Source organism: Trachemys scripta, chromosome 7 (genome assembly GCF_013100865.1).
Source record: "Trachemys scripta elegans isolate TJP31775 chromosome 7, CAS_Tse_1.0, whole genome shotgun sequence".
Classification (NCBI taxonomy): Eukaryota; Metazoa; Chordata; order Testudines; family Emydidae; genus Trachemys; species Trachemys scripta.
Window position 1 is genome coordinate 126,050,924 of NC_048304.1, and position 12,254 is coordinate 126,063,177.

At 60.4% G+C, this 12,254-nt stretch overlaps 1 protein-coding gene across 1 annotated transcript in view; it reads right to left on the reverse strand.

Annotated features, from left to right (window-relative positions):
* The window catches only part of HPSE2 (heparanase 2 (inactive)), a 255,716-nt gene extending 253,014 nt beyond the window's left edge, over nucleotides 1-2,702 (reverse strand). The window contains exons 1-2 of the mRNA XM_034776404.1: nucleotides 2,336-2,702; nucleotides 592-749 (exon numbers count right to left, since the gene is read on the reverse strand). Coding sequence (XP_034632295.1) covers nucleotides 592-749; nucleotides 2,336-2,595 — 418 coding nt within the window. The 5' untranslated portion in view covers nucleotides 2,596-2,702. The remainder of the gene's footprint in view (nucleotides 1-591; nucleotides 750-2,335) is intronic.
* Between the last annotated feature and the right edge of the window lie 9,552 nt (nucleotides 2,703-12,254).

Below are 12,254 nucleotides of genomic sequence, written 5' to 3' on the forward strand. Positions count from 1 at the left end.
CCACAACTACACACCCCGAGAACCACACACCCCAGCCCCCCTCCCACCACAACTACACACACCGAGAACCACACACCCCTGGCCTCCCCGCACCCACCACCGCTATCCCCTCACACACCCCCAGAACCGCACACACACCTGGCCTCCCTCCGACCCCAACACAGCAGAAATAAGGAGAATCAAAGCACCGACCAAAGCCAAGGGCAAAGGTCTGTTCTCCTGCCGGGCCCGTAGCACCCCGCACCGGCCCCTCCCGCACTCACCCGGGAGTCGGCGGCAAACGCAGCTCACCGTTCCAGCGGGAGCCAGGCTTTGACCCCTCCCGGTCCCGGGGGCCGCTGGCCGCCCTGCGGTCCAGGGCCTGGAGATCTGCAGCGACTCGCCCCCCGCAGAGCCGCCTGCCAAACACACGGGCCTGTGCCCCAGCTGCCCTCCCGCCGCCCCACACCGACACCCCGCGTCCTGCCTCGCGTCCCGCTGCCCAGAAGCCGGGGGTCCGGCGCACACCCCGCAGCGCGTCTCACAGCCGGTGCCTCTGGCGCGCACCGACCCAGCTGTCCGCAGGGACCCGCCGCGCCCTCCCCGGCTCACCGTCCTCGTAGTTCTTGAGGTAATAGTCCGGGCCGGGCCCCCCGCGGCTCTTGGCCGGGTTCTTCAGGTTCTGGAACTGCAGGAAATCGGTCCTCTTCCCCGCGAAGCGCAGAAAGGCGGGAGCCAGGCCCCGGGCCAGGGTCACCAGGCGCCTGGAGCTGGGAAGGAGAGAGCGAGGCACTGAGGGGGGAGCACCGGGGGGGGCTGGCCCGGGGCGCCCCGGACCCAAACACCTCCTGCGGAGCAGCCCACCCCGGGGGTCCCGGATCTTGGAGGGTCCCAGCAGCCCCGTTTCCTCTTCCGCAGGATGCAAGGCCGAGCCGGTCCCTGCCCAGCGCTGGCCGCAGCCCCCGCTGAAGCCTGGGGCTGCCCCGGGATAACTCGGGGGCCGGGCAGGATCGGGCCCGAGGCATTCCTGGCCAGGATCTCGGGCTGCTCGTCTCCCCCAGAAGCCCGCGCAGGCCCGGGGACCCCCGATGGGAGAGAACTCCCGCCGGGACACCGCAGCCGAGCCCGGGCGAGGCGCTCGCGTCTCATTCGGGCTTTTAAAGACCTTCCAGCGGCCCCGGCGCGGCTGCAAACCCACCTGGGGAGCCCGCTCGGGCCGGCAACCAGCCCCGGAGCGGAGCGGAGCGGCGGGGAGAGCCGCTACTTCTCTCCCACTGCGCCCGGCCCTGGTCGCCTTAGCCCGGCAACCGGAGCCCGCCTCGGCAAAGATGGGGGCACCCACCCGCTTTCCCGGGAAATGGCCAACTGGTCCCGCCCCAGGACCCCGGCGGGCCCGACCCTAGCGAGCCTGCACCATTGCGGCTGCCCGTTCCCGGGGGCGCCGCAGCTTCGCTAGCGCACAGGCGGTCCCATCGCTCGGTGAGTGCGCGCCCCGCGCGGCGCAGCTGCCCGGCCCGCGGACCCTGCCCTGGGCCCGGCTTGGTGGTTTCCAACCGAACCTTGTCTCCGCGCTTCGCCTCGCCGCCGCTGCCAGTCCCTGGGACGCTGCCCGGGCCCTCCGCGGAGCAAAGAGCAGGCGAGCTTCTGTTCCAAGGGCTGCGCGCCGGAGCCCAGCGTCCAATCCTGCTTTCCCGGAGCGTGCCCCGCCGTGTGTTTGCGTTGCTAATCCTCCGCGTAACCGGGAAATGTAACTGAGCCGAGCCTCGGCGCGCTGGAAGCGGGTCCCGCCAGAGACACCCCGCTCCCCTGCAGACCTCCGGCCCGACTGCCCCCGGGAAGGGAGGGGGCGCTCCCCGGGCGGGGCTGCCTCCTCCAGGCCGCTGCAATGCCACATTGTCCGGGCGAAGCACGGCTACTTACCTCGGAGGCAGGGTTTTGCCCTCGGTACCAGGAGCTGCCTGCTCGCAACTAGCCGAGCAGCCGACGGGCGAGCGAGCCGGCCCCGCAGCCCGAACCCGAACCCGGCTCCCCGCCCGGCAGGAACCAGGAGCGGTTCGGGGGGGCGTCCCCGCTCGGCTCCCTGTGCTGGCTCGGCACCGCCTGCTGCTTTTGGCGGAGGCTAATTGCTGGGGAGAGGGAAGCCCGACATTTTTTCAGTCATAACTGATAAGTTTCTGAAATGCCTTCTCCATTGCAAACATGTGCATCTTAATGGGAAACACTCAATGCTCCGTCACAACAAGCGCCGGCCGCAGCGCGGAGCCGGCCCAGGGCTCTGGACCATTCGCCTGGCCTCTCTGGGGGCTGCGAGTGGGGAGCGGGGCGGAGAGGGGTGCACGCGGAGCTCCCGCCTTACCTTAAGAAATCGAGCCAGCCATCATGGATGATGGACGGGTCCAGCTGCAAGGAGAGGAAGTTCTCACTGGTTATCCTGACAGGGCTCTTGGTGTTCACATCCAGAAGAATGAGAGTCCGTCCCTTCACTCCTGGAGGTTTCTCTGCGGGGACCGCTCTCCTGTCCCCGGCTTGGGAGGAAAGGGAGAGGTGCGCCATCAGAGCCAGCCAAGGGGCCAGGAGGGCGAGGACCCCCGGGGGGCAGGAGCTGGGATGGGGCATGCTGAGCTGCGGGACCCCGCTAATGACACCCCTCTTTCGGCAGGGGCTCGCTGGTGGCTAATTGTCCTTATCTAAAGTGTGGGGCTCGCTGCCTTTTTTTGCAATGTTTTGGTGCTGGTGGAGGGGAACTCACGCCCCTGACCAGCCTTTCCAGCAGCCGGTGCCAAGACGCCTTGTTAACCGGCACCGCCCCTTTAAGAGATGTAGACTGCGGACATTTTTAACTTTTTCAAGGTAAGGGAAGTCTCCTGGTTTAACCCTCTCAGCTCAGGAGTCTCGTCACGAGGCCAAATGTGACCGTGGCGAGTTCGAGGTGTCGTTGTTTCATTTGCATTTGATGGACAAGAACTTGGGGTAAAATGGTCGCTCAGGGAGACCCAGGGCAGTGGCCCCTCACCCCACGCAGGGCTGCACGAGCGCTACAAGACTTGCACACGCGGCCTGACTGCATTTGCAGGCTCTTTGGGCCGGGGACTCGGTGTGATGTGCGCGGATGGTCGCATTGCTCTCTCCGGACTGGGTGAGTCCTGCGCTCGCTTTTCCGCCACTCTTCCCTCCCAGCTTGTACAGGAATTGGCTTCCGCCATCCTTACTGCCTTGTGCAGTCAGTCCGAGCCACGGAACTTTACTGGCACAAGTATTTGTGGAAAGTGCAGGTCAAAAGTCTTGTGCCCTGGTACTAGTATCTGCATTCTAGCAGCCCACCCACCACATGTCTCTTTGCAGGCACACAAGTATCCATGCCAGAAATGCAGGCACAAGGAACAGAAACAAATACTATCCGATCGATCACAACAAATCAACACCAGGCAATTCATAAATAATGAGTATAATAAGGGGGTCAAACACACACAGCGAAAATGAATAATTTCAACTGATGAATAAACGGCCGGGGGTCTCCAGGGCTGGAAACAAGGCTGAATGAATCTCGTGATTCATTTGGAATGATGAACTCGCTGGGATTCTCAGATTCATAGATTCTAACCCCTGAGATCATCTAGTCTGTCCTCCTGCATAACACAGGCCAAAGAATTTCACCCACTGCTTCCTGCATGAAGCCCAATCATTCACGGGTAAGCTAGAAGATACTGTAGGTTTTAGGGAGACTTGCCCAGTGGCAGGGAGGGTGAGAAGACCCCAAGTGATGAAGAAGTTACCGCATGGCAAATTTAGCAAAGAAAGGCGGGAGATGAAAAATAGGCCGGCTGAAACACCCCAGTCCCCAACGCAGGGGAGGTTGCCTGGCCCAGCATCTCCCATATTCTGAAGGACCCTTTTGATTTGCTTCTGGCAGCCTCATGTTTGGGAAATATGCCCCAGTCCTGCAATCCCTGCTTCTGAGAAATGTTCACTCTTCAATGAAGAAAAATCCGCCCTGGTTGTGCTGAGCACTGAGACAGACAGTAAGAAAGATCTGTGCCCCGTTCACAGTCTAAAGAGGTCAGAGGAGAAAGGGGGGGACACGCAAATAGACACAATGTGTATAGACAGAGCTATTTTCTGTATAAAATAGCTATCCATCTATAAAGTAAGGGCCAGCGTCTCCCTGGAGCCTTCCTGCCACCAATGGTTGGCTGGTTTCTCACATGTCCGGTGGCAGATCTAGCTAGCTATGGGTTTAGACTAACCCATACCCACAGCAGAGAGGCTGAGTAAACCCTAGAAGCACATGGGTGAATACAGAGTGTAGACGCCATCCAACCTGTTACCTGGGGCTCCCTCCAGTCTTTAGCTCAACAACCTACTAATATGTGAGAAAACTACGAACTGGCCTCATTGGGATTTACTGTGTGTTACTATGTTGGCTAACCGGAGCTGAGACTAATAGAATTAACTCTGTTGTCTGGACAAGGCCTAAATAAATAAACAAGGAGAGATGCCTATCTCCTAGAACTGGAAGGGATCCCGAAAGGTCATCGAGTCCAGCCCCCGCCTTCACTAGCAGGACCAAGTACTGATTTTGCCCCAGATCCCCAAGTGGCCCCCTCAAGAATTGAACTCACAACCCTGGGTTTAGCAGGCCAATGCTCAAACTTCATGGAGGCTAGTCTCTACTGCCAGAAAGGTGTGTTGACATGGGGACAGTGTTATTTTCCCAACAGTCCTGGTGAGAGGAGGTCGGGGTAGTCTTAAACCCCAGTGGAGTTAGTGGCCGTCACCTACACACCTACACACGCACACTTTGACTAGCTATTGCCAGGTAAAACCTATCCCCACAGGCAGCTAGCACTATCGGCTTGGGTAGGGGGAGGGTTTTGTTTGCCTTGTTCGGGTTGTGTGATCTAATTTGTGGGGTTGTTTGGTTTTTGTGGGGCGGGAGGAGCTGTCTGAGCCCAGTAGAGCTGGGCATTGGTTCCCTGTTGTACGGTCACTTTCTGCGCCTCTCCCGGTGCCTGGCCCCAGAGTTATCCGGCAGGGCCCAGGGCCACTCTTCAAACTACCGATTTATTCGTTTTGAACAGGCCGGGTCTTGTTGGTAGCGCCAGGTGCCTCCTTGTACCGGTGCGTGAGAGGGGCCAAATGCAGGGAGCTGGGCACTTCCCAGAGCCCCGGAGAGCTGCGGGCACTTCTCACCGCCTCAGGAACAGGGGGTCTGGGGGGCAAAGCACTTGCGGTTTGAGCGGGCTAGAGGCCAAGGCCGGGGGTCAGACAGTGCATTACACAGACTGGCCTGCCCCGTCCTGCCCATGCGAGAACTGCTCCTGCCCCACGGGTCGCCTGGCTGCCGAGGGCAGCAGGAAGGGATGGTACATCCACCGCTCTGCCTGCTGCATGGAAACCCCACAGGCGTCCGATTCATCCCCCCCGCCGCACCGGGCCGCACTCCCGCCTCCTGCGGGGCTGCTGTCCGAGTCTGCCCCTGCTGGGGGGAGAGGCGCCCAGGCGGGGGGAAGACGGGGTCTGGCAGGATGCCCGGGTTCCCAGGCTCACACAGACTGGCGGCCGCCCCCTCCCCTCCACTCAGCCGGGGCCCTGCGCGCAGCACCAAGACCGGGGGAGCACCGGGACCCATCCAGCCCCTGCAGCGCCGAGCACTCCTCCTGCAGCCCCGGCTCGGAGGGGGAAGCTCCCGCAGCGCGAGGAGCAAGGGGGCGAGGCCGGGGCTGGCCCTACCGGCCCCAGGAGGGCCGCCGCCTTCCCTGCCCGCTGGGGACGAGCCCCGCGGGGCTGCTCCCACACTCCGCTGGTCTGTGAAACGGGTCCTCGCCGCCTAAGCCCTTGCTGCCGGTCACTGCTCCGCAGCCCCGCCCTGCTCTTCCACGGCATGGGGCAGCCTGGCACGGGCCCACCCAGCCCGGGGGGCGGTGCAGAGCCCCGCGGGTGCCTGGGCACTGGCTCCCCGCAGCACAGACAAGGCCTCCGAACCCGCACTGCCCGGAGAGCCCAGGCGAGCCCGCGGGCTCCATACAGCCCTGCCTGCCCCTGGTGCGCAGGGGACTGACCCTACCCGGGCCCCAGGCACACCCCCGCTCTCACCGGGCACCCGGGGGCCGGCGCGGGGGCAGCCCCAGCGAGGCCGTGATTCCCCGGCTCACCATCTGGAGGCTCGCCTGGGGCTCGCCCGAGCCTGCAGTGCCAGTGCAGAGCAGGGTCCCCAGCGCCACCTGCCGGTCACTGCTCCTCAGCACAGCGCCGCCTGGGCCACCTGGCACGGGTCAGGCCTGGAGCTGCAGGGAGCCGGGTCCTTCACTGCCGTCCTGTCCCCCCGGGCCCTGGATCGCCCCAGGCTCTGGGAGGAGACCGCTACTGCTCCGCCCCAGGGGAAGTGCCCCCTGCCCGGCTAAAGCTGGTTGGTGCCCCCCCCCAGCGCCCTGCAGGCCCTGCCTTCCTCCAGGGAACAGGGCACACCCGCGCCAGGGACAACTGTCTGCACTAGGCCGGCTCCCGCCGCCCCCAAGCAGGGACCAGGCGAGACCCGCGGGATAGCGCCCTGCTCAGGCACCAGACCGCAGCTAGGCCGGGCTCCCTCCGCCCAGGCTGCTCCAGCCCGGGCCCTTGCGTATGGCCTGCAAGTCACTGCACCGACTTACCGGGTCCCCCGGGGCTGTGACTCCAGGGGGGTCCCGGGACTGTTACTCCCGGGGGTTCCAGGTGCTGTTACTCCCGGGGGTTCCAGGTGCTATTACTCCAGGGGGGTCCCGGGGCTGTTACTCCCGAGACTCCCCCCGTGCTGTTACTCCCGGGGGTTCCCGGGGCTGTTACTCCCGGGGATACCCCGGGGCTGTTACTCCCGGCGGTTCCCAGGGCTGTACTCCAGGGGATCCCAGCAAGGGCAGATTTTAACCCCCTCCCCCTACCACTGGCCTGCGCTTTCCAGGGGGTGTGGGCAGCCTGCCTCGCTGCTGGTGCCAGCCCAAGGAAGGGAGCGGGGCACGGCCGTGAGAGCAGTGCCTGGTAAGCTTAGACCCCCCAGCAGGGGAATAAATCCCCGGGGATCTCTGCTGGAGCAGGACTGGGCAAGGCGAGCCTGTGCCGGGGTGCCCCGTCCGTCCTGGGGCGGGACCGGTCACAGTCCGCACAAGCCCCCTTGGGGTAACCACCCCATTAGCCTCAGCGGGGCCAGAAGTTCACCCCGCCGCGCTGGACGCTTCTCCTCCGGCCATGGCCCGGGCTGTAGGCAAAGGAGGCGCCCGCCGCCGGACTGGGGAAGGGCCGGACCCACCACCAGCCCGGCCGGTCACACGGCCCATGGCGCCGCAGGGGAGGGAAGCAGCCCGTCTGCAGCCCGGGGAGCTGGGGTGACCCACGCGCCGCAGAAATAAAGGCCGCAGCCAGGGGGCTAAAGGGGGAACTGATCCTCCTCCACCGAGGCGTCGGTGGGGGCAGGATCCGGACCCCAGAGCCCATCTCCGGCCGGGAGAGCTGAGGGCTTCTCAGCGGAGCGGATCCGGGGCCTGTAGCCCCACCCCGCACAACGAACGGCTCCCGGGGCGGGGGGCGAGAACCGCGTTGCAAGGGGGGGTCTCCCCCTGGAGCCCGCTCGAGCGGGGACTGCGGCTCTGGGTGCTTTGACAGCGCCGCGCCCTACGCCGGGGAGCGCAGGGGCCACCTCCCCGTCGCCAGCGGAGCCGTCCCTGCCCTCGGGGCACCCGCGTCCCCCTGGGCCGCTCGCCTCGCTGAGCCACCGCGCCAGGGCCCCATCCCTGCTCAGTGGGCGCACCGGGGCCCTGTACAGGCCGCCCTGGCTCCCAAGGCAACCCCGGGATGGGATCAGGGCGCAATACCGCGTGGATTCCCGTGGCCCCGGAGCGCCCGGAGGTGCTGCCCGGCTCGGCCCCGCGCTACAGCCAAGGGGACCCTGCCCAAGCGCAGCCGCGGAGCGTAATGGGGCAAGGGCCGGCCTGGCCGGGGGCCTGACCCCGCGGCGGAGAGTTCGCTTCACCCGGCCCGGCTCTGCTAGGCAGGGCAGGGCAGGGCGCGGCGGGCCCCAATCCGCACATCGCCGCCTGGCGCCCGCACCGCCCCGCACCGCTCCCCGTGCTCTGGGCAGCTTAACAGCGCAGCTCCAGGGGCTGCAGCGGCCTCGCAGCCGCGGGCCCTGGCGCCGGGGGACATGGCAGGGCCGGGCCGAGCCGGAGCGGCGCTTTACTGCCCCGGGGGCTCCCAGCGCCTCCTCTGTCTCCTTGGGCCGCTTCTCTCTTTGCGCCGTTACTGGTCTGTGCCGCGGGGATCGCGTTGCCACCTCGTTCGTGCTGGGAGAGGGGACCCAGAGGGCCCGGCTGGAGCCCCCTGCCCGGCGCGCCCCAGGGCAGGAGGGGATCCCGCTCAGCCCCGGGGAGGGAGGACAGCCCGGCCGGCCTGGAGAATCCAGCCCTGCCTGTAACAATACAACGGCCTCCTGACCCCGGCCTGCTCAGCGCACCCAGACAAAGCGCCGGCTGCTGCCTTCGCCAGCAGCGCTCCGGAAATAACCTTCAGATGCGCCGGCACCGTTAGACATGGGAGAGACTCCCACTGACTTCAGCGGGGCAGGGTGTGACCCACAGAGCTCATCTTGGGGAGGGTTCCCAGGCAGAGGGGCCAAACAGCAGTGCTGGGCCCTGGCCCTGCTCCCAGCGACACAAGGACCCTCCCTTGCAGCTCCTGCCCAGAACCATTCCGCAGGAAGCACATGGATGGACAGGCAGATCTCCCGGGATGGTCAGCCCCAACAAAACCCATTGAGAACAAACAGCCACAGGTAGAACAAGGTGCAGCCCCCAGGAAGCGGCTGGGCTGACCTGGCCTCTCTCCCCAGGGCACTGCAGAGCAAACAGGTGAGCTGGGGCCAGGAGCTGAGTCATCGCCAGTTAAATATCTACCCCTCGGAGGGCTCCTGAGCGGAGCTGGGTGAGCCTGCAGGTGTTTCTAGCAGCCTAGTGCCCTCAGTGAGGCTGGGATTTCATCCAGATCAGTGGGAGACTAGGGCCGTTTGCACATGAGATTCTTTTTTAAAACCCCAAACAAGCAGCTATTGTTAGTTTAATGAGGTGCTGTGCAAGGAAGTGAGGGGGCTAGGGAGAGGCGAGGGAATCAAAGGCAGAAAGCTCCACCGGGACCAGAGGGAATTTTTAAAATTTTGCTTTAGCAAGAGCCTATTAGGCTCATAGGATCAGGTCTTGCAACTGAAGACCTCTGCTCCCACTGCAAGCCCCATTGGGGCCAGCAGGATCTGGGCCTAGGTGCCTCTTTGTGCTTTTCAACTGGGTTTTTTTCTTCAAGCAGTTCCCCAGACAGCAGGGCCTCACACTCCCTGCATTACTGGGCATCAGGAGCAGGGGGACTGTTAGTTCTGGCAGGGGTGGTTTGGGAACCATGTGTTCAGCCCAGGCTGCTGTCCCCTGGGCCCACCAATATAGTTTCCATTTAGTCTCCAGGTTTGTTTAGGCAGCGCTTTGTGTTTACTTTCTGATAAATGGAAGGAGTTGTGTTTGTGGCCGGCTGAATAGGAAATCAAATCACTTTGGACGCCCCCTCAGCGCCTGGCAGAATGCATTCCCTCAGCCAGGGGGCCGCTCCAGTTAATCAGATCTGAACACAAGACCCTCCTAATTCAGCATTTGTTATTCCTCCTAAGAGAAACTGGAGTTAAATTTGCCACATTTAAAACCAGATCCTCACCTGTATTACAGAGAAGGTTGCAATTGAAGGAGTGTTCCATCTCCAATTTCATTCTGCAGTTCACTCCCCCTGTTCAATAAAGAGAGATTAGTCAAATTCACTTTGGTTTCTAGTAAATTTCACTTTTGGTTCATATGCTGAGTTAATTGGAACAAACACTCTACACAGGGAAGCCTCATTCAAAACACACACGCTGTTCATTGACATTTAAAAACTGCACAAACCTATTTCCATTAATATTCCGTTTGCAGTTTTACAAATGCACAGAACTTCACTTTTGGGCCCAAACTCCCTGGTGGGTTCCCTTCAAACGCTTTCAACATAACAATACATGGAAATTATTCCTATAAATCAAACTTTAAATATTAGCTAGTGTGAATGATCTGGCCATGACAGTCACCCTCAGAGCCCCTGGCCCACTGTCAGAAGATGTTTAATAAACTGCTCCAAAAGCAAATGTCCCCAGAGTGGCCATGAATCGTACCTGCCCAGACAAGAGTGAAACATGGAGACACCAATGCACATTTCATGCCAAACAAGGGCCTGATCCAAAACCCACTGAAGTCAATGGGAATCATTTCATTGACTTCAATGGCCTTTGGATCAGGCACTAGCAGCCTTTTCTTTTCATTGCTGTAATATTCTTGATCTTATTCTCTCTGGATGAGAATACTCCGCAGTGAACTGCTGGCTTCACTCATGCACATAGCCCTTAGTCACACACTAGCTGCAAGTCAGGTAAGCAGGCTCATGTCCCCTTGTCTCCAATAGTCCAGGGCAATCCAAGAGCAGCGAGTGGGCCCACTGCCCAGCGCCACAACTGTGGTCTGTTAACAAATGGCAGATAATAGCAAACTCAGATACTGCAGCCTTTCGGGCGTGTCGGCTCAGGAACAGTCGGCACAGCTTTGGTTTGTGGGGCGATGAGGTTTACACAAAGCAGATGATGTAAGAGAATGCTGCACAGTATAAAATAACTGTTAGAGGCACATGGGCTCCGGCCACACCGGAGTCTGGAGAGCAGTGCAGCCTCCCCTTTGATAAAGCTGCTCTCATGTCCCGGCTCTGCTTCAGATACTGTTTCAAACATGTTGATGAAGCCATTTGGCTAGTTTAAGATAAACAGAGAATACTGCAAAATGTGTCTCTTCTTATTTCTTGTCTCAGTTCTATAAAAGCCAGGCCGGGGGAGTCCAGGGGAAACAGGGCTGGGGACGTGGCTCCAGAGGATACAGGATCTCTCACATCACACACAGACCAGCATTTCACTGGGTTCCTTAGTGAAACCAAGTTCAAATTAATTGCAGCAGTGTGTACTGAAAGAAATCTCTCTGAGCAGAACCTGATCACGCTGCAAATAGTTCACCAAAGCCAAGAGGGAACAAAAGAAGCAACTTGAAGGAGATGTTCTTGACCAGACAACAGCTTTTCTAAGTACCATCACCTCAACATTGCCACCATGGGTTGGGAAACAAGAGCCCATAACTTATCTCTACCAGGGCAGCCAGCACAACAAGGACAGGTCCAATTCCCCAGCTGGCAGCTTTCGCTCTCACTGCCTCATCTTTAGAGGCTCTTTTGCTCTTCCGAAACTTCCCTGTAGCAGGGAGATTACTTTCCATGGCATTTCTCAAAGAACCTATTACTCTAGTATTCTGGAGCAGGGGACCCCTCTTTCCTTTGGTCTGAATCCTGGAGCTAGCTGCAGGAGGGTGCAGCGTCCACAGCTGCACCAGTTGAAAGACAAGGGCCTGGTTTCTACAATAGGTGAGGTCACAGCATTGTGCAACATGTACTTAAAACAATTAGAGATGGAAATTACCTGTCACTCCATTAAATATGAGCAGGAAATTTAAAAAACGGGATTAGCCATGGAACAATTCAGCTAATACATGTGAGGAAAAATAACTCAAAACATTCCAAGGGAGAAAGGAACCTAAGAGCTGTAAAGGCTGAAAGTTGGCACCAAGGACTCTAGAAGGTGCTTGGACACCTCAGTGAGTGGCGCAGTACAGCAGTTCAAATAACAGAGAAATAAGAAACACAGCACAAGCCAGTGTAATGTTTGGTGGCTTGGAGACATAGGTTGATGGGGCAGGCAGGAGACAGTTCCCTCTCTATCTCGTTATAGTGTGACTGTACCCAGGGCCGGCGCAACCCATTAGGCAACCTAGGCGGTCACCTAGGGGCGCTAACATTTGGGAGGCGGCGACCGCAGCGGCCGGATCTTCGGCAGTATTTCAGGGGCGGGACCTTCCGCCGCCTCTGTCAGGGGTGGCATTTCGGGGGCGGGACCTTCCGCCGCCTAGGGCGGCAAAAAAGCTGGTGGCGCGCCTGACTATACCTGGAATACTATGTTCAGTTCTGGGCACCTCTGCTAAATTTTTCTAAAGCTCTTAAGCAATTTAGAAACCTAAGTCCCATTTTCAAAAGTGACTTGACTCCCAACTGTCTAAGTCACTTTTGAAAATGGGACTTAGGAGTCCAAGTCAGAGGTGCTTTTGAAATTTTTACCCCTCATTACCAAAAAGACATCAACAAACTGTAGGTGGTATCCG